General features: G+C 35.0%; 2 protein-coding genes across 5 annotated transcripts; both read left to right on the top strand.

Annotated features, from left to right (window-relative positions):
• On the top strand, positions 10,174-16,442 carry LOC18610670 (protein DETOXIFICATION 45, chloroplastic). 4 transcript variants are annotated; one of them, XR_001929182.1, is made up of 16 exons: positions 10,174-11,018; positions 11,588-11,910; positions 12,121-12,266; positions 12,376-12,411; positions 12,682-12,822; positions 12,929-13,062; positions 13,200-13,335; positions 13,562-13,658; positions 13,752-13,852; positions 14,276-14,439; positions 14,797-14,868; positions 15,003-15,119; positions 15,223-15,318; positions 15,398-15,519; positions 15,634-15,821; positions 15,909-16,442. XR_001929182.1 is itself a non-coding variant. In XM_018126619.1 (16 exons), the coding sequence occupies exons 2-15, from the start codon at positions 11,642-11,644 to the stop codon at positions 15,815-15,817; spliced, it is 1,680 nt and encodes a 559-aa protein (XP_017982108.1). In that variant the 5' UTR covers positions 10,174-11,018; positions 11,588-11,641; the 3' UTR covers positions 15,818-15,821; positions 15,909-16,442. The 4 variants fall into 4 exon arrangements, 2 of the variants coding, with proteins under 2 accessions (XP_017982108.1, XP_007046545.2); XR_001929183.1 differs by having other exon boundaries at positions 15,398-15,584; positions 15,769-15,821; XM_018126619.1 differs by having other exon boundaries at positions 15,769-15,821.
• LOC18610668 (protein STRICTOSIDINE SYNTHASE-LIKE 5) lies at positions 16,592-19,168 on the top strand. The gene is made up of 4 exons (XM_018126632.1): positions 16,592-17,359; positions 17,957-18,264; positions 18,345-18,477; positions 18,646-19,168. Exons 1-4 carry the CDS (start codon positions 16,919-16,921, stop codon positions 18,922-18,924), a joined length of 1,161 nt encoding a protein of 386 aa, XP_017982121.1. The 5' UTR covers positions 16,592-16,918; the 3' UTR covers positions 18,925-19,168.

The raw sequence follows: 20,675 nt of genomic DNA, 5'->3' as shown, positions 1-20,675 counted from the left end.
ATCGGAACAAATTTTTTCCTATATGCGTCGAGCTAAAACATCTTTATTTGCAGACCAAACACATTTTTCCTACAACATAATGTAATACAATAATTTAACAAAGTTATACAAATTAATGGAAAAGAAAATGCTTAATAAATATATAACAAACATAATACCTGAAATTTTCTAAACATTAACTCTTTGATATCATTAGGGACTTTCCTCCAAGTGATTTTTGATGATCCTTGTTATTGTAGATGTGACCCCTCTCTCAAAAAAAGTGCTTGTAAAATATTTCAAATAATTGTATATATTAAAATTAAAAAATTAAAAATTGAGTTGAAAAATATAACAAGTTTAACAAGATAACATACCTATCCCCAATAGGAGTTATATGCAGTCTGTCCGATGGATCTACAAGAGTCTATAGTCCTACACTGGGTCCCATACCTATTGATCTTGACGATTCTTCATTTGCATTTCCACCTAAATCAATAGATGAGGATCTTGTAATATCATGTGTAGATATCTCATTTTCTACTTGCTTTGCAAATGCATCGTACAAAGACTGTGTCTCAAATGGTGCATCATTATTCTCCTGCTGTACCTGTTGTGGAATGGATATATCATCACACGCTTGGGAACTTGTAGGCACAACCATACTCCTCGATGCATATGAAGACCTAGGTTTCAGTTTTGATTGCTTCCCTTTAACCATCGTTCCTGCAATATTGTATTGTTAAAATCCCATTAGTAATTATTATTATAACAGAATAAAAAACTTCAATTCACAGCAATGACACGTATAATTCTTAATTATTAGAAGCAAAGCAGCAATTATATATTAACTAATTTCAACATTTAAATCTTGATTTTAACTCAAACGTTCTAATTTTACATCATGTCAAAATACTTTAATATTATAAAATTTAAGTTCAACAATACCGTAAAAAGAAAATATTAAACCAATATCGTACGTGCCTACAGTCATTATTCATTTTCTTAATAATCAAACTCATGTTTTGCATTATTATCACTATCATCATTATAAGTTTCATAATCGTAGTGCTCCACATGATCGTCATCTTCATCTTCATCTTCATATTCATCTTCATCTTCATCTTCATATTCGTCATCATCTTCATCTTCATCATCATCTTCATTATCTTCTCCTTCCATGTCATCTTCTTCATCTTCATCTTTATCGATATCATCTTCTTCATCCTCAATCGATAGATTAACCTCTTCATAATCACTACTAGCTAACTATGTTAAATCAACTTCCTCTATTTGAGTACTAGTAATTGAATTGGACACATCTTCTTGGTATACTGCTTCATTCAAATCACTTTCATTTTCTCTATCACCACTAATAGGAATTTGAAATCTACTCCTAGCTTTTGTTTTAAATACTGCCCACCAATCATGTCGATCTCTTCTTCTTGATGGATAACTACTATAATAAACTTGGTGAGCTTGAGCAGTTAAAACAAATGGTTCATTACTGGCCAGTATTGAGTTGTAATTGACATCAACAATACCATGCAATCGATCCACCTTTATTCCTTTTTCAGTATCAAACCAATGACACTTGAATAGAACAACTCTATTCCCTATACCAAAATACTCTAACTCGATTATATCCACTAAGATGGCATAAAAGTCACACTCATGATCATTGCAAACCTCATTATTCATTATCTTACGATTTTGGCCGTAATCTAAGGTGTGAAACTTGAAACCATTTACAAAATATCTACTGGAACACCTTATCATACATCTAGGACCATAAGAGATTTCAATTATACGTTGGTCTATTTCCTCATTATGCTTTGCAACCTACAAACATGATATACAAGAGAATAAAATAATAAATTACATAATAAAAAATAAAATGATTAATTAAAAGTTCACTTCTATGTTAAGGAAACTTACATAATTTTTAAACTATTTTACGAATCTCGCATCACGTACTTTCTCCAATTCCTCTTCCGAAATTTCCACAACATCTCCTTTCACAATTTCATCAAATATCCTATCATAATATCCACGACTACGTGATTAACTTCAATCTTATTATAGGGTATTAACAAGTTAAAAAAGTAATGGTACTTACTTTATATATGAGAGCATCTCTTCATAATTCATTAAAACATATAACTCAGTAGCATAAAACTCATCCTCATCTAAAAATCGAGATTTATCACATGAACCAAAAGCTCACCCCGGGTGAGTGAAAATTGAAAGACGACCCATAGAGTCCACCTCTCCCCCATCATCATTACGTGGCACTCTATTTACTCTTGTTCGCACAGCGTGTTCAAAATACCATGAGCAGAATGAGGAAACTTCCTCGATAATATAAGCCTCACATATAGATCTTTCAACAGAGGCACGATTTTTTACTTCTTCAACTGTTGCAAAAACCTAACAACCACAATATTCATCAATCTTATGATGTACTTTAAACTCTTCAAAATAAATATATGAAAACAAATAACAATTATTTTACCTCTCAAATGGATACATCCATCGATACTGGATGGGTCCACCAACCTTGGCCTCGTAAGGTAAATGAATCGGCAAATGCTCCATAAAGTTAAAGAAACCTGGAGGAAATATCTTCTCTAGTTTGCATATAGTTTCACATATTTTTCCTTGCAACGTTTCCATATGATCAATAAGTATTTCAGTTACGCACAAATCCCTAAAAAATTGAGATATCTCAGTAATTGCATCTCAAATTGTTTGAGGCAACATATCACGAAATATAATTGGGAGCAATCGTTGCATAAAAACATGACAATCATGACTTTTCATCCCATAAAATTTTTCAATAATCTCATTAACACATCAAGAAATGTTTGACGCAAAACCATCTGGTAATCTCAATTGTTTAACCCAAGCACAGCCATTTCTTATTTCCTCCTTATTTAATGTGTACGCAGCCTTAGGCTTGTACAGTTTTCCATTATTTTTCACCAATTCCAATTCTGGCCACTTGCAATACACTTTCAAATCTTGTCGTGCCTTTATGTTGTCCTTTGTCCTTCCTTTAACATCCATCACTGTGTTAAGTATATTCTCAAAAAAATTACGTTCAATATGCATAACATCTAAATTATGACGAATAAGAAGCGTATGCCAATAAGGTAGAGACTAAAATATACTCTTCTTCACCCAATTATGATAAACACCATAGCTTGAACTCTTTTGCTCACCACATTTTGTTCCGAATGGGAGATGAGGAAGCGAATTCAAACGTGTCAATATTTCTTCGCCTGATAATCGAGGAAATGGTAAGTCATGTTCAACTCTTTTTTTAATAAATTTGTCTCTCTGCCTCGTAAAAGGATGATTAATTGGCAAAAATTACCGATGGCAATCAAAGAAATAAGGTTTCCTACCATGTTCCAATATGAAAGATTTAGAATGTTCCATGCAATATGGACATGATAATCGTCCATGTGTACTCCACCCTGACAACATACCATAAGCAAGAAAATCATTAATTGTCCACAATAATGCTACTTTCATATGAAAATTTTGTTTCTTATATGCATCATAGGTCACCACACCTTCTCTCCACAATAAAGTCAACTCATCTATCAAAGGCCTCAAGAAAATATCTATATTTTGACTTGGACTTTTCTTACTCGGAATAACCATGTTAAGAAATATATATTGTTGTTTCATACACATCCAAAGGGGTAAATTATACACACAAAGCATTACTGGCCAAACAGAATAAGGCTTGGCAGTCGATCCAAAAGGGTTGAAACCGTCAGCACATACCCCGAGTCTTACATTTTGAGGTTCCATTGCAAAGAATTCATGTGTGCGGTTGAAGTGTTGCCAAGCCTCACCATCAACAGGGTGTCTAAGGAGTCCATCATCACTGTGGTGTTGTGCATACCACGTCATATGTTTAACAGTTTTACATGACATATAAAGGCTTTAAAGCCTCGGTATAAGTGGCAAGTAACGCAAAATCTTGTAAGGAATTTTCTTATGCCTTCTCACACTTGAATTCCTCTATTTATACCGAGGATGTCCACATACCTGACAATGCTCAAATGTAGCAAATCGCTCATAAAATAACATGCAATTGTTCTTGCAAGCATCAATTTTGATATATCCCAAACCAAGCTTTGCTACCTTCTTCTTCATCTTATAAAAATCGATAGGTAAATTCTCATCAGATGGCAACATATTCTTTATTATCTCCAACAGTCGATCAAAACATGATTCACTCAAATTGTACTCCGCCTTAACACTTAAAAGTTGCGACACATTTGAAAGTGTTGTGTGCTTTGTGCAACCTACCCACAAAGGTTCCTCTGCATTGCTTAACAAAGAGTAAAAAGAAGATGCATTTGGATTGGGATCTTCTTCCACAAAGCTCGACTCATTTTCAGAACCATGGTTGAAAGCAACTTCGAGACGCATAGCATCCCTAACCATTCTAGTATATGGATTTTCTATTTCATCTTCATATGTAAGTTCTCGAAAAGTAGCATCTCCCTCAAATCTAAAGGATGGTTCAACTCTAGATCTATTTCTTGATGATTGTCCAACATGATTTTCCCCATGTAAACTCCAAATTGTGTAAGCCCCAATAAAACCACGGTTTAGGATGTGTTCTGTGACTTTATCTTTATCTAAGAACTTGTTGTTACTACATCGTGTGCAAAAGCATCTAATTTTATTCTTCCACATAAATGTAGTCTTCGAACATGCGAAATTAATAAATTTAGTAACTCCGTTTACAAATTCAGCTGTAATGAATCCATTCTGTAATCGACGGTACATCCAAGAGCGATCTCCTGACATTTATTATTATCCTAAGTATCATAAAATATCATTATTAAGACTAATTTGTATTGATGGAAACAAAACAATTTGTTAAACCCTACATTCCAATATGTATTATATTTAAATATATATATATATATGTATATATTCAAAATTACATTATAAGATGCAAAGTAGCCCTTATAGTATAAATTATTGCATACATGAATTATAAAAAAACCTAGAAAAATTGTTTATATTTATTAGGATAATATCATATTGAACAGCATGAGTATTGTGGACGGGTCAAAATATATGTACTATTATCCGTTGAAAAGGCTAGTATCATTATTTACAAAATTGAAGTTTAACAGGGGTGGTCAGTTCTCAAATACCAACATTTAATTGCTTTTGTGTTTATCTTACTCACTTGCAAAATTAGACCAAAACCCGAACTCGTTTTGAAGCAGATTGAACACTGGTTTGATGCTTTCAGAGCCGACCTTAGCCTTTGACTGAATTTAAAGTAATGAAACGTTTAGGCTTGTAACCATAAATTAAATAATTAAAACACAATAACATCATTGAAAATACCTAGGGTGCATTAATTGATAAACAAATCTTGATAAACATCAAATAAACAAGATATACAAAATTAACCCCTAGGGCTAAGAATGTCAACGGCTAATGTACCTTATAATTTCCCTAAACCCAAACTCTAACCCTGTAAAAAATTAACTACCCTAACCCTATTAACTACCCGAATAATTTTAAAATTAATACCCCAACTTTAACCCTATTACATTTTTACTACCCTATAATTATCCTAACCCGTTTAAAAATCTGATTATATTAAAAAATTATTAAAATCTTCTTCATACAATTTCTCAGTGTATACCCGAATCCATATACATATACAATAATATTTCTCTACGTATTTCATAAAATTAACTACACATTAAATTTTCTTCCACAAAAATATTAAAATTTAAATTTAAATAATAAAAAATAAATATCTTAAACATAAAATTAAATAACTAAAAACAAATATATGGGGAACCAGACAACAGAATTATCACCAAAAATCAAGTCTGAAAGTACTAATTGCAATCTAGGGTAATGAAAAACTCTCTCATAAACTAATGACAACATCGACATTGGCATGTTCCATTAATTCTTAGGGTATCATTTTTCAGTAACATACAATACTAATATCATTAAGATATTAACAGACAACAATAGCAACACATCAACTCCAAAAAACTGTCTGAAACAATCAATAAACTAGCATCATTTTGCAATAACAGACAGCCCTAATTGAAGCATCAAATCTTGTTTGCATAACAATTATTAAGAATGAACCTAGTTTAACAAAATCCTATACCAAAATCTCAGCTGGGGAATAACAATGGTGTGGGGCTTGAGGCGACACAGAGGCAGCCGACAGGAGTGGTTGTGGCTAGGCGGTTGGGGAGAAAAGATAGATGAACCGATGAAAGAGCCGAGCGTGGAGTGGTAGGCTTGTAGCTAGGGAAGAACAAGGGCGTGGAGCTTGGGGAGACACCCACGCACCCGGCAGACCCTAGCTGTGGCTGGGCTGTTGGAGAGAAAAGGCTAATCAACGGATGAAGGACCCAAGCTTGGCGTGGTAGGCCCGCAGCTAGCTGTAGACACCATATTTTTTGTGTTAAAAAAATTAATAATAATAATACTTAACTAATAAAAAAAATTTTAAAAAAAGTACTAGTTGGGCGTGGACTTTTTTTTTTTTTTAGTTTAAAGTTCCAACGAATTTCCAACCGAATTTTCCGTTGGAAATCCGTTGGAAATATTAAACAGTAATATGTGTGTGTTGTACAAGTCAAATTTCCAACGAAAAATTCCGTTGGAAAATTTTCAGTATAAATCCGTTAAAAATCCGTCGGAACAAGCATTTAAAAATTTTAATTAAACTTCGTTGGAAATCCGTTGCAAATCCATTGGAAATTTTCCAACGAAAATTTCCAACGGAATATTTTCCGTTGGAAATACAATGAATTTTTGTACTAGAGCAAAAAAGGGAAAACATCCCTGGGCATTTTATGTTTTGCCCAAAGCAATCAACAACAAAAGCCTTTATGCACATTTTCAGTAGATTTACACCATTATACAGGAAATGCACAAGACCTATAACCAACACATCAAGTGCTTGATCATAGGAATCAAAGCATCTTCTATACACACAAAAGATACTATACAAAGACAGACCCCAAACATCCAACCTTCATTCATCTGCCTAAGCTCATCATTATGTAAATCATCTTGATCCCCAAGAACCCGTCATAAGAGACACAAAACAAAATCATCTTCGCCCATGGATGTGGCAAAAAACATAAACATCTCTTCTATTCAGCATCTGAAAGCAATCACATGGGGACCAACACTTTACACGCAGGTGAATCACATACCAGAGTTAATCTAGCACAGTCATAAGATCTTGAGCACATTAAACCTTTACTTTGGCAAGCCTATCAGCCAGCTAATTATTCTCTCTAAAAGTGTGCTTGACCTCCCAACGTATAACATCTCAATATGCAATAGCCATTTCTTTAGTCTCCATGGTCCTTCCGATGGCTGATGAACCCACTTGATCGCATTCCTTGAGTTACTCTCAATGAGCAAAAAATGGGTGGACACCCATTTTGAAACAATAAATAAAATAAAAGCCTCCCTTATTGCTCTTGTTTCAACCAGATTTGCATCTCTCACCCCAATTGACTTCGAGAATAAGATCTTTACGTGCCCTTTGTCATCTCTTAGGGCTCCCTTTATCGCCGCCTCACCTGGATAGCCTTGGACTACTTCATCAACATTGAGTTTCATCGTCCCCCCACTGGTTTGATCCAACCTTCCACCTCTCTATGCTTCCTGCTCTACCTCGTATCTGCACCCAGTGAGGGATTTCGGTATGTATCAAGGACCACCCCATATTATTTTGGCCATTTAGCATTTGCCCAAACAAATATATAAGATCACTCGTACTAACGTTTTATTTTATTTAAATAGGTCCTAAATTGTATCCATTTTTTCACATATCAATAAAAAACAATTATGATATAATGATATTATAGTATATATATGTTAGTATTACTATTTATTATGAGTAACATTTGTTTTTGAAATATTATGAGCAAGATCTTTTCCTCAATGAGCATACCCCACTAAACAAATTGTGTAGATTCATTAATTATTTTGAGGTTGATTCACTGAATGTATACTTTAATATAAATATCTTCTTCCTTGATATTACAATAAAAACAATTTTCCATATATGAGTCAACTATATTAATAGGATTAGTTGGTAGAACAATAGGTCAGGTAAAGACAATATTGATTGCAAATGAAGTGATTGAGCTAAATACTAAAAAGAAACCTCTTAATTTAGTTGATTTTTGTTAACTTTGTTCTAATTTGTTACATATGAATCATAAAAAAAAAAAAATTGTTAGTATAAATTAACATATGGAAAACTATATCTTAGGCAAGCAGAGGTCAATGAAATTACATGTAGGGTCCAAGTATGGACTAGGATGCTAACTTGGGCAAGGGCAAATAGCAACATCACGTTTCTCTTGACTCGATCCCTTCCAAAGCCTTCCTTTTTTTGAAGGGGGTGGACTTTAGCTCGAAACAACTATGCTACACTTGGTGTGGTTATGAGTTGGAGACATCTTCAACAGTGAGGGAAGTCATGGTCTTCACCTTGTACTTTATCATCCTTTTTACAATCTTGGGCTGGTTGTGCTTTGTGTTTTGGCAAACGACACACACAAGCGGTGGATGATAGTTTGTGGTGCCATGTTTTGGTTTTTGTGGTTGACTCGTAATGAGTCGGTTTTTAACAGCATAGTATGGGATGGGTTTGAAATATTTTTTCTTATTAAAATGAATTATATGCTTTGGGTGCGCACATATGAAGGCATTGATGCAGTTGATGATATCGGCTGATGGTCAAAACCCCGAAATACATCTATTAGACGATCCCTCATTCACTCACAACTAGGGGTCTCTTGGATACCCTTATCTAAAGGTGAGTTTAAATCCAATGTAGATGGCTCAGCAAGGGGTAAACCGAGCCCCAGCAAGATGTGGTGGAATCCTACACAACTTTGATGATGTGGTGGGTGTTTTCTTTGGCCCACTTAGCATCCAAGACTCTAACTTTGCAAAGCTTATGGCCATTCTTCATGCACTGCGTCTTTTCTCCGGCACCTCTTTTGCAAGTTCTAAGTTAATTATTGAGTCTAACTCCAAGAATTCTCTATCGTAGGTGACCAACATTGATACAAGGCCTTGGGACAAGTGGTATATATTTAATGAAATCAATGCACTTGTCCTTTCACTAGGCATGGTATCTTTTTTCCATACATTACGAGAAAGTAATTATTTTGCAGATTCCCTAATAAAGTTTGGAGTTGACAGAAATACGATGTTCTCAACATAGTGGTAACTTTTGATGCTTTAATAAGGGCGACTCAATAAGTTCAAAGACCTAAAACAAAATATTCAATGAGGCATTCTTTTATTGAAATTAAAAAATTATTAAATTTTTATTCTTTTAACTTTTTCAGATGTGAAATTTTTATATTTTTTAAATGGCTAATAAAAAATCAACAATAAGAATTTTTAATTTAAATAAATCAACTATAACATAAAATAAAAATAATATAACAATATAATATAAATTCTAAATTAAAGTAAAAAAATTTGTAAATATTATAACAATAGTATCTAATTGTTGAATGCTTATTGCAAACCATAAATGAGACTCACGATTTTATGAAGATAATAACATAACAGACTTCTTGTGCATGCTTTGAAAAAAAATTGAAGTTAAAAAAAGAAGGAAGAAAGAGCAAATGAGAAAAGAAGAATTCAAAAGTAGATATTATACATTGAGTAAAAATAATTAGTTTTATATATAGAAAAAAATAGTTACTAGAAATCATTAAATATGTTAATTGAAAATAGGAGAAATAAGTGAGAAAAAAATAATTGTTAAAGATTATTAAATACATATAACCGTTAGTTGATTAAAAATAATATAACATTCTATAAATTAAAAAGTGATAAAAATTTAAAATTTATTAAATATATAATTAAAAAATAAAAAATAATTTTATTAATTATTTTTATATATTTTTAATATAATAAATTATATTATAAAATTATATATTTTTTCAAAATGGAGGCCTAAAGCCTTCACTTGCTTGGTGGCTTCACCCAAGGGCCGGCCCTGGCTTTAGTTGGGCTGAGCTGCTGTCTTTGTCTTATGTTAATATTTTGATTTATTTATGACTTTTGCATTGTGTTACGGTACTAAGCACCAATGGAGGAATCTTTTGTTTAATGGCACTGACGACCACTAGGCTTGCACCTTGATTACATATCCTTATCTTGATATGGGATGATCTTTACACTGTAGTTTCAGTGATTTTAATACAAATTTCTTTTGACTGAGAAAAAAAAGAAGATAGCACGTCACCTATGAAAACAGAGAAGAAAACAACAAATCATCAATCTCTGTAGGACCCTGTATGGAGAAAGTATGGAGATTTCAAGGGCGATAAGTTAAAGGCAAAACAATCTTGAAAGGATGCCAGCCTTCGTATGAGTTTCTGAAACTGTGGGTCTTTCCATTGAGAGCAGGGCTCCAGTCTTCCTCAGGCTTCAGGTTGTTGGATTCTATTCGTTAATTTCCTGAAAGCATCTCTCTTGCCAGGGCTTTAAATTTCTTGCATAATTAACATTATGTTCTTATTCATCCTCACAATTTACATAAATAAAATTAAGTTCATTTCAATCGGCTGCATGGATTATGACCTGGTCCAAAGCACCAGCATTGCGACAAAGTGGTAATTCGAGTTGGAATATTCATCACAGAAATCTTTGGAAGTTTCCATGTCTTTTTTTTTTCTTTGGACAAATGGGTGGTTAGACAGAGGCGGTGAAACTCAGCATCCATGTGATCCCGTGTACTTCGTTGACACTGAATAACATCACATGAGATGTTTGTGTTCAAATTTTAGATATTAGAAAGACAGATCAATCAAGTCGAACAAAGCTAATTATTGCCGTCAGAATCTCCACCAGCCGTTGCATGTCGTGCAGCAGACTGCAGATTCTTTGCTCCTCTTAGTGAGCCTACTAAGCTATAGCTACCCAATTCTGTTTCTGCCTTTCATCTCCTCAGGCACCCTCAGGTAAGCATTGCGTCCTGCTGCCTTGTTGAATTCTCAGCAAATTGTCTCTTTGTTTGCTTAGAAAACGGAGGATAGCAAAGTGGGAAAAACAAACAGAAAACGATGCTTTCTTGTTGCATTATTTCCGGTGCCTTGGGTCTTGTCAAATATGCCTAATCTAAATTTTTACTCAAGCCAGAAATTGGAACTCTTCTTGTTACTGGGTTTTTGTCATCAAATTATGATATATCTGCTTGCCAGGAAACAGGATGGAGTACATATCTGCTATATAGCTTTCAAGTTTTAATGAAATTTCTGCTAAATTAAGTTACAATTTTTTATAGCTGATTCAGTTGAGCTATTTTTTAGCATTTTGCAAACCGTTGCAATTACAATTAATCCTTTGGCTAGTGTTATCTCCTCTCTTTAGAGAGTTTTATCTGCAATGAAAGCAAGTGTTGACAAATTTGAAATGCATTGGTCATAATGATGCTACTAAGAAACCAACTTTACCTTGGATGAAGCAGAATGTTATCTGAATTATGGTGGGAATCTTGAATTACTGTTTGTCATTATAATCAATATCACAGATTGCTTGGGATCTTACACCGAAATTCATTCTAAAAGAGTCATTCACCATCAACATGACAATTAGTCAGTTCAAGGGTAGACTCCCCTGTAGAATTACTGAAAGAAACTTTGGAAGAGGGGAAAGTAAAAATGCTATGAAAGCACGCTGGAGTTGTTCTTTTCTGCTAGCATATAGGAGGAGGAGACTGAGCTTCAACAATGCTATCAAGTGTTGTGGCTCAACAGGTGATCAGCATACTTCAGATCATATTAGCTTGAGTTCCTCTAGTATTCGCAAGAGATCAGATTCCAATGATGCAAGTGTGGTAACTGATGGAATCCTGTAAGATAAACTACTCTTCTTGTCAATTCACCTTCCTTTTCTTCCATTGTACACTTTCCATTTGTATAATATATCAAGAAGATAAGTTTGGTAGGGCAACTTATTTGTAGGTGATTCAACTTAATTAATGCAACTATTTCAATTTTGGTTCTGTTTCTTAAAGGACAAAATTTTGCATTTCATTTATTGAAAATCTGATTCATGTCTCAGAGACTCAACCAGGACACCCTTGACCAGTCAATCAAGCCTTCAAAGTGTCCAAACCGAACTTATAATGCTTGCATTACCAGCCATTGTAGGACAAGCTATTGAGCCTTTAGCGCAACTAATGGAAACAGCTTTCATTGGAAGATTGGGTATGATATATCCTTAACTTTTGTTTCTTTTTCATCCTCCAAAATTTTACCATGCCTTATTATGGTTTGCTGAAATTTGTTGTGGTGTATCTCACTCACATTTATGCAGAGCTTCTGGAGGATCTGCATCCTTATCTGTTTAACTGTTAGTATGATCCTGCTATTCTTTGCTTACGTTGTTGACTGTAAACACCGGTTTTGAGTTCAGAACAGCTTATTTACTGTGAGAAAATGAGCTTTTTTTAGGTGATGCTTGCTGTCCGGTCAACAAGAATTTAGGATACCTTATTCCCTTTGTTTATTTCCCGTTTCCTTCTGTCAATGTTTATTTCCTTGTAATACAAATTTAATATTGCATATACTGTCTTCTTGTTCTAACATTCCATAAAGTCTTATGATTCTGATTAATGCAAAGGTGCTTACCAGTTAGCATCAGCGGCTGTTTCCATAACAATATTCAACATCATCTCAAAGGTTTTCAATATTCCTCTTCTAAGTGTTGCAACATCATTTGTGGCTGAAGACATCTCAGAAACCAGGAAGGAATTTGCTTCAGGTGAAACTATACTGATATTGAGAAAAAAAAGCATGTTCCTATCAAACTCAATCAAAACATACTGATCATTTTGCATGTAATCATCCTTTTGGCCATGAACTTTCAGATGAATCAGCCGAAAGACAGTTTCTTCCCTCTGTGTCTACGGCTTTACTTTTGGCGTTAGCCATAGGTATTTTTGAGGCTTCAGCTATGTACATGGGATCTGCAGTGTTCGTTAATATAATGGGCCTATCATCAGTAAGCTATACTAATTAGTTATGGCATACCTAATAGATTGGACAGGCTTCATTAGTAATCTTAAATTTTATTTTACTTCATTTTCTATGTGCATCATTTTCCATTTAAGAAAGCATTCAAACCCAATTTCTGGACAGGCTTCACCCATGTACATTCCGGCACAAAAATTCTTGTCAGTTAGGGCAATTGGAGCACCTGCAGTTGTGGTTTCTCTGGCAATTCAGGGCATCTTCCGTGGTTTTAAGGATACCAAAACTCCAGTTTTATGTCTAGGCAAGCTTTCAATCTACCTTCTGCAAATGTCTTGGAGATAAGAATATTATTCAGGTTTCTTATCACTACGACAGCATGTTCATGTCATCATTAGGAAATACTAAAACAACAAATAATTAGAAAGAGGTGGCTATTCCATCTTCACTAGTCTATACTTCAGTTACTAACCAACCCTGATCCACTCAAAAGAAGAAAATAATTATGCATCTTGATGATTAATTTGCAGGACTTGGAAATTTGTCAGCTATTTTCTTATTTCCCATACTCATGTATTCTTATGGGCTTGGTGTAACTGGTGCTGCCATTTCTACTGTTTTGTCTCAGTATGTCTTTTTCTTCCCTGTTTGCATTTTCCCTTCTATGGCTTCGATGCTTCCCACATGAACAAATAATCACAATCTTCTTCAAATTTTCAGATATATTGTTGCTATTTTGATGATTTGGCATCTTAATAAGAGGACTGTTTTATTGCTTCCTGGCATCAAGAATTTGCAATTTGGTGGTTACCTAAAATCTGGTGAGTGTTTCTCCTATCTAGTCTAGAGAACACTTTAATGTTGATTCCCATGATCAACAATCTGCTGGATCGTGTTTTACAATTCCTGCCATGTTCCAGTCAATTTTAATCTGTCATACACAGATACAAGCTTTAAAAACCACTTTCCACAATGAGCTCACATCCGTGGATTTTTTAATAAACGCAGGAAGTTGGGTACATAAAACAGCTATATAAACCAAGCCCTGCTACTGTTTACTTTTTATATTGTTTTTTCCTGTTAAAATCTAAAATCAAACAGCTACCCATCATGTTTTCTCTGGGTGTGGATACTTTCTGACATTGGCAAGATGAATGTCAAAGCTCAACAAACAAAAGACGCTTTGCCACTTTTGAACAATTTTTTTGTGTTACTATGTTTTAATATGAATACTCTACTTTTAGGTGGTTTTCTTCTGGGAAGAACTCTTGTTTCTGTCATGACTATAACTTTAAGCACATCAATGGCTGCTCGTCTAGGACCATTAGCCTTGGCAGCCCATCAAATATGTTTGCAAGTGTGGTTATCTGTTTCTTTGCTTTTTGATGCACAAGCCGCTTCCGGTCAGGTGATAAACAATTTGAAATCTTGCTACCTTTCTTTCTCTATTTAATTTGTTATTACTATTATGATTATCATTATGCATGGCCAAGCACCTATAACATTCATATCTGCAGAAAATAACGTTTTCTGAATTATGCAATGTTATTTTTCTGGTAATATCATTGGTGTTTTATGCACAGCATTTTTCAAGGAATGGATCAATGTTCTAACAAATTATATGGTTTGCCTGACATTAGGATTTATGTTATTTGGGGATTAAACCAGGAGTCTTCTTAGTTTTATCATTTGACTTTTCTTCTTCTGTTGTGATGCAAGTACATAATCTAACACTATGTGGTTTACTTTGATTCTTCTTTCATAGGCTCTTATTGCAAGTTCTTTAGCTAAAGGGGACTATGCCAGAGTGAAAGAGATTACTTATTGTACCTTGAAGGTGACAAACATTTAATGATCTTACAATATCTTTAATTAGTTAATGATCATTCAGACTTAAAAGTAATTTCTGTTTTCCCGTTGTCTCTGTGGGCTTGATTTTGTCTCCTTAATCTGTCACATATGTTCCTTCAGACAGGACTGTTTACTGGTATTTCCCTAGCAGTCATACTTGGAGCTTCTTTCGGGTCGCTAGCCACATTGTTCACCAGGGACAAAGAAGTTCTCAGAATTATTAGATCTGTGCTGTTGGTATTTCTCTAGAATTGCTTAGGTTGCTTTTGCTCTTATACATTCCTGATTCTGTTGGGCCCATCATGCTTGTCTTACTGGCATCCATCTGAATTTTCTGCAGTTGGTCAGTTCTAGTCTACCTATAACTGCTCTGGCTTATACTTTTGATGGCCTGCATTACGGTATATCAGACTTCTCATACGCTGCCTTCTCTATGGTAAGCTGACTTCTATGATCTCTTACGTTTTTTTGGCATTTTCTTTGGCCACTCATATGATCTATAACAAAACGTGCAGATGGTAGTCGGTGCAGTTTCTTCTGCATTTTTGCTCTTTGCTTCTTCTGTCATGGGTCTTTCAGGGGTTTGGACAGGTTTGGCTCTTTTCATGGGCTTGCGCACAGGAGCTGGATTGCTCAGGTAAATTTTGACTGGAACTGAGTTGATGTTTGAAAAAGACATGCAAATTTATCCAGGTAATACAGGTAAGAATAACTTTTATAAGAATCTGATCAAATTGTTGTGAATCACCAGGGATGAAAAATGATACTGACTTTGTTGCAAAAACTCCAAAAGAATAACGTTGCTTCTGAGATGAACACGTTGATGGACTCTCTGCATGCATGCCAATGTTTTGATAAACACCACTTGCATTTTGTTCTTTTCCAGGATATCATCAAAGAATGGTCCATGGTTTTTCTTGCAGGAAAGACATTAAAAAGGTAAATGTAAATGGATGTATCATATCAATTTCTGAGTCAAGTACTTTTCCCGAATTTCAAATATGTGCAAAACTTTTGTTTTGTCAGGGATGTCGGCTTGAAGTGTCAAAAACTTGACATTGAAGAAACTGCAGATGCTCCCTCTAAGAGATGTATTTCAAGCTGGAAAACTACTTTGATTGTGGAGAACTGAAGCTGAGAACCTCCTCGTTGATTCCATCTGCTGAAGGAAATTACAGCAAATGAATGTTACTATCTAAAAAAAAAAGAGAAAAGAAGGCTTCTGTTACATATTGTGAGTTGGGCCACGACGTGCCATGGATTTAAGGATTAGAGTTTTTGATTGCTAGAATAAGATCAGAAACATGATACAAAATTATGAAAAAGACATCCAAGTGGGTAGCTAGGGAGTTTATCCGAACCCGCTTGAACTGGACATGACGCAAAACTCCTCCCACAGAACTCTAGGCTCGAGGAGATTCTGAAGTCGGCTTTCTTTTTTTTTTTAATTCTATTTGTCAGGATAAAAATATAATAAATATTTTTCAATTATAGTTTGATGTTAACAATCCATTTCTATGTACTTTACAATCTTTTCCAAAAATGGACTAGAATTTACTACGGATAATTCCCCCAATCCACATGCGATTTCTTCAAAACTTCAGCCTACATCTTTCTTGGCCTAGTCGATTGAAAAACAAATTAACGTGTTGTTGCGGAAAATGACCCTGTGCAGAAGCGGTATATTGATAAAACCCTCTCATCTAGAAATCTTTCTAAGGAAGGACAAAAAACATCGACGTCTGCAACTTGATTAGCTAGTTACTGATGCGTGGGAAGAAAAATACTGATCCTAATCTCGACAGTCAACTAGCAACAATTCCAGATTGCCAACGCCATCGACAATCCCTATCCAAACCCACACTGCTCAGCACGAAAAAAGTATCTGCAACTTTCTCGAGTGTTTTGTCTTCTTTATTTGGAGTTTGTTCCTGTCGGGGTCCTGAGCCACCGGCCCCTGACGAAAGCTTCGAAAAGATCAGAGTTAACAAACCCATATTTTGCTTAGTCATAGTAACACTTTTCATACAATATTAATGCCTGATACAAATTACTCTGCTTCCTTAGCCGAAGTCCCCGAGGGTCCAAAGCGGTCATGGCCCTTGGCTCTTTTCTTAACCGCAATGCTTGCTGTAGTTGCAGCTATAGTTGTCTACCACCTTGACTCGTTCGACGTGGCTACTATGCCCCTCCACGAGCTGAGTCCGCCCCCCGAGCCGGCCTTGCTGCGTAATGGTCGGTTGCTGCAAGGGGCGGAGTTATTGGGGGTGGGGAAGTTTCAGGGACCGGAAGATATTGCCTATGACTCCAGGTCGGAGATCATCTACACGGGCTCTGGAGATGGATGGATCAAGCGAGTCTGGCTGAACGAGTCCGCCAGTGACACGGTGGTCAAGAACTGGGTCAGGACCGGTGGCAGACCCCTTGGAATCGCTCTGGGACGCAACAATGAAGTCATCGTCGCCGATGCTTATAAGGTTTGACAGTCATAGACGATGGAAATCAAATTTCAAAAGCAGAAACAATTTCCATAGTTCCATGTTGTTTTGAAGATCTACTTACAAGTTGCAATTACTTTTCTTTCTGCATAAACAATCAAGCACTCTTCAAGATGAATTTTAATAGTAACTGGTACTGTGTATATTGTTTTACAGAAATTTTTAATGTTTAAAGTTATCTTTTTAATGCATAGGATTAATAAACGAATCTCGCAATATCATCATATATGCATCACATGTTCATTGGAATTTGATGTGACTTATCTTTCTATTAATAAACTCTTTCAATTAATCTTAAAAAAAAAATGAACTCTTTCAATTTGCTTAGCTGTAACCATTTAAATAATTTGTCGTATCATATTGACCATAAAACGGGGATTTATCTTGTCCACATTTAGGGAATTGACACAGATTAAATACTACTAGTAATAAATTTCAGAACAATTATTGCTCGTTGGAAAGATAAAAAAAAGGTTAGCAAGAGTCACAAACATGTATTAATTCTGGTATACCAATGCTCCTCCTCCCGTTTATTGGAGTTGTGAGTTCAAATTATTCTTGGGGTTATACATACAGGGGCTGTTGAATATAAGTAAAGATGGTGCGATGGAACTGCTAGCGGATGAAGCCGAGGAACTGAAGTTCAAGATTACGGATGGTGTAGATGTAGCAGAGGATGGCATGATCTATTTCACAGACGCTTCCCACAAGTATAGCCTGCACGAATTCGCCCGGGACATTTTGGAGGGCAGGCCCTATGGTCGACTTCTAAGCTTTGATCCTGCTTCCAGACGAACCAAAGTGCTGCTCAGGGACCTCTACTTTCCTAATGGAATTGCGGTGTCATCTGATCAAGATTCTGTAGTCTTCTGTGAAACCTCGATGTATGGCTATCGCTCTAAGTATTTATCCCCAAAAAATTGTTCTCAGCATTCAAACCTTAATGATTCAGCTCTTTTTGCAGGAGGAGGTGCAGAAAGTATTACATCCAGGGCAAGAAAAAGGGACGTGTGGAAAAATTTATTGATAATTTACCGGGGATGCCTGATAACGTTAGATATGATGGAGAAGGCCATTACTGGATTGCATTGGCCACGGTAACGCTGCTTTTTTCTCTATGGTCATCTCATTTCATCACCCTTTTTTTTTCTTTATTAGCAAAAGTTTAAGATTACTCTATGTTTAAATTACCAACCTGAATCATAGCATATGGTTTAGAATGAAATAATTGCACCCTGATTGGCTCGCTCGTGCATTGGTGTCAGGAAAATACAATTTTCTGGGATTTAGCATTCAGATATCCTTTGGTCCGGAAGGCAGCGTTAATCATGGAGAGGTTGGTTGGGCGAGTTAGTACGGGGAAAAATGGTGGGGCGTTGGCCGTTGATTTGGAAGGAAAACCAGTTGCTCATTATCAAGATGTTGAATTAAACATGGTTTCAACTGGGATTAAGATAAAAAATCATCTCTACTGTGGTTCCTTCGTCAGGCCCTACATCATCCGCCTCGATCTGGACCAACACCTGGCGCAAGCCAAGTCCTGACCATGAAGCAACAAGGGTCGTTCTAATTGTACTTTTCCTGCAGCAAAATGCAACTAGATACAGTGTAAGGGCCCCGAGGGGTGTTCTCTTTTTCTGTCTCAAGTCTCTGTTCTGTATAATAAATGCATCACGTGACTGCAATAATCCAAAACCTGCAACGTGAGTGAAAGAATCAGGGTTCAGAGAGGAATTGTATGGAAACTTTCCAAGAATATCAAGTTGCAATTGTTAAACTTTTTTATTATGTCAGCTTCTATTAATCGATAATTTTATTTTTACAAAATAAATTGATAATTTAATCCTATTATAAGATAAATTATGAAAGCTTAATTAATATTAAAGTGATCAGTTAATGATAGATTTGACACGTATAATTGGATTAGTGTGATTTGGTAGTTGTGTAGGTTTTGACCTAGCATACTTTTACTGAGGGGATTTATATTAGGGTTTTGATTATTATATATATATATATATATGGTTAGATCTTTCTCTCCTTCTAAACTATCGGTATATGCACATTGAGAATCGTAACAAACAATGGAGAAATGTGAAGAGGAAGATCTAGCCTTAATTAATAAATTTTTTATCTTTTTGCTACGAGCAATGACTATCTTTATAAATCAAATAGGTATGTAATAAATAATTCATTCTTTTGATGTTTTAATATTCACAAATAGATCTAGGGATTGGACTTACAGCAATGACATTTGTAGCTCCAGAAACAGTGGTTGAAGGCCCTGGCTTTTGACTGTCATCATGCATTGCACCAATCATAGGAAAACTCGATGATTTTAATTATTTTTCCTTTGTTATTTATTTTTGTTTTTTATCCAAAATAAAAATCATATATTTAATCAATGTTGGTCAAAGGACAAAAATCGAAATACTTGAACTACTATATGCAGAATTAGCGCAAAGCAAAATCATATATAATAGTCAAATATTCAATTTTTAATTTCTTTTGCATTTACATCATAAAAAAAAATACTCTTTCATGATTTGGCTTTCAGAAACAAAAAATTAAGCAATAAAAATATTGTTTAATTTCTCTCACTTTTTATCCCATGTATATGCTCAATCTAATCATGGTCTAATTAACATGGAAATCTTAGTTATGAACCTGTAAACTAACTTATTATAGACATATAAATTTAATTTTTAAATTTATTTTTTTATAAATTAAAATATTATTAAGAACAAATCATTCTAATGATGCACATCCCTAACATATCTTTCACTAATAACCTCTTTGCCCCAATTGAAAGACTTTTATAAATTAAACTATCCTCCTCTAAAGTAAACCTTTTATTTGGTATGCAGTCAGCTAACATATTACCTTTTTCATAAATAATTTTTAAAATTTATTAAATAACAGCATGTCACGTCAAAAAATAGAAGTTAGGATAATGTGTACGAAGAGCCAAATAAACATCAACGTTACTTGTCAGAAATTGTTTACGTGCTTCATCGAATATCACCAAGGGGATGGCCAAATTAATCTGTCTTTAATAAAACAACGATTCCAAAGGGTGACAGCCGCCATAGGCAGCAACTTCTTTAGGAAACAGGGAAATGATTTGGTCACGAATGGTGGCTATCCAACCATTTCTTTGCTACGTCAATCACTCAGCTTCACCCATATATACTTCACATTTGGTACCAAACCCCGCAAAACTCTTATCTTGTTCCGGCCAATGGTATCCATTCACTTCTCAACTTGATAAAGATTACTAGTTTTAAGCCACAAAACT

The sequence above is a fragment of the Theobroma cacao genome, chromosome 1, assembly GCF_000208745.1.
Source record: "Theobroma cacao cultivar B97-61/B2 chromosome 1, Criollo_cocoa_genome_V2, whole genome shotgun sequence".
Taxonomy (NCBI): Eukaryota; Viridiplantae; Streptophyta; class Magnoliopsida; order Malvales; family Malvaceae; genus Theobroma; species Theobroma cacao.
The sequence above is the reverse complement of the archived record's forward strand: the minus strand, read 5'-3'. Positions and strand labels throughout refer to the sequence as shown.

Excerpts from the sequence above, each read along its gene's own strand:
- LOC18610670 (XM_018126619.1), top strand. The coding sequence starts at position 11,642 with ATGACAATTAGTCAGTTCAAGGGTAGACTCCCCTGTAGAATTACTGAA. Across the intron at positions 13,659-13,751 it reads ATTTCTACTGTTTTGTCTCA|ATATATTGTTGCTATTTTGA; the intron begins GTATGTCTTTTT and ends TCAAATTTTCAG. Across the intron at positions 14,440-14,796 it reads CACAAGCCGCTTCCGGTCAG|GCTCTTATTGCAAGTTCTTT; the intron begins GTGATAAACAAT and ends CTTCTTTCATAG.
- LOC18610668 (XM_018126632.1), top strand. The coding sequence starts at position 16,919 with ATGCCTGATACAAATTACTCTGCTTCCTTAGCCGAAGTCCCCGAGGGT. Across the intron at positions 18,265-18,344 it reads GTCTTCTGTGAAACCTCGAT|GAGGAGGTGCAGAAAGTATT; the intron begins GTATGGCTATCG and ends CTCTTTTTGCAG. Across the intron at positions 18,478-18,645 it reads ACTGGATTGCATTGGCCACG|GAAAATACAATTTTCTGGGA; the intron begins GTAACGCTGCTT and ends CATTGGTGTCAG.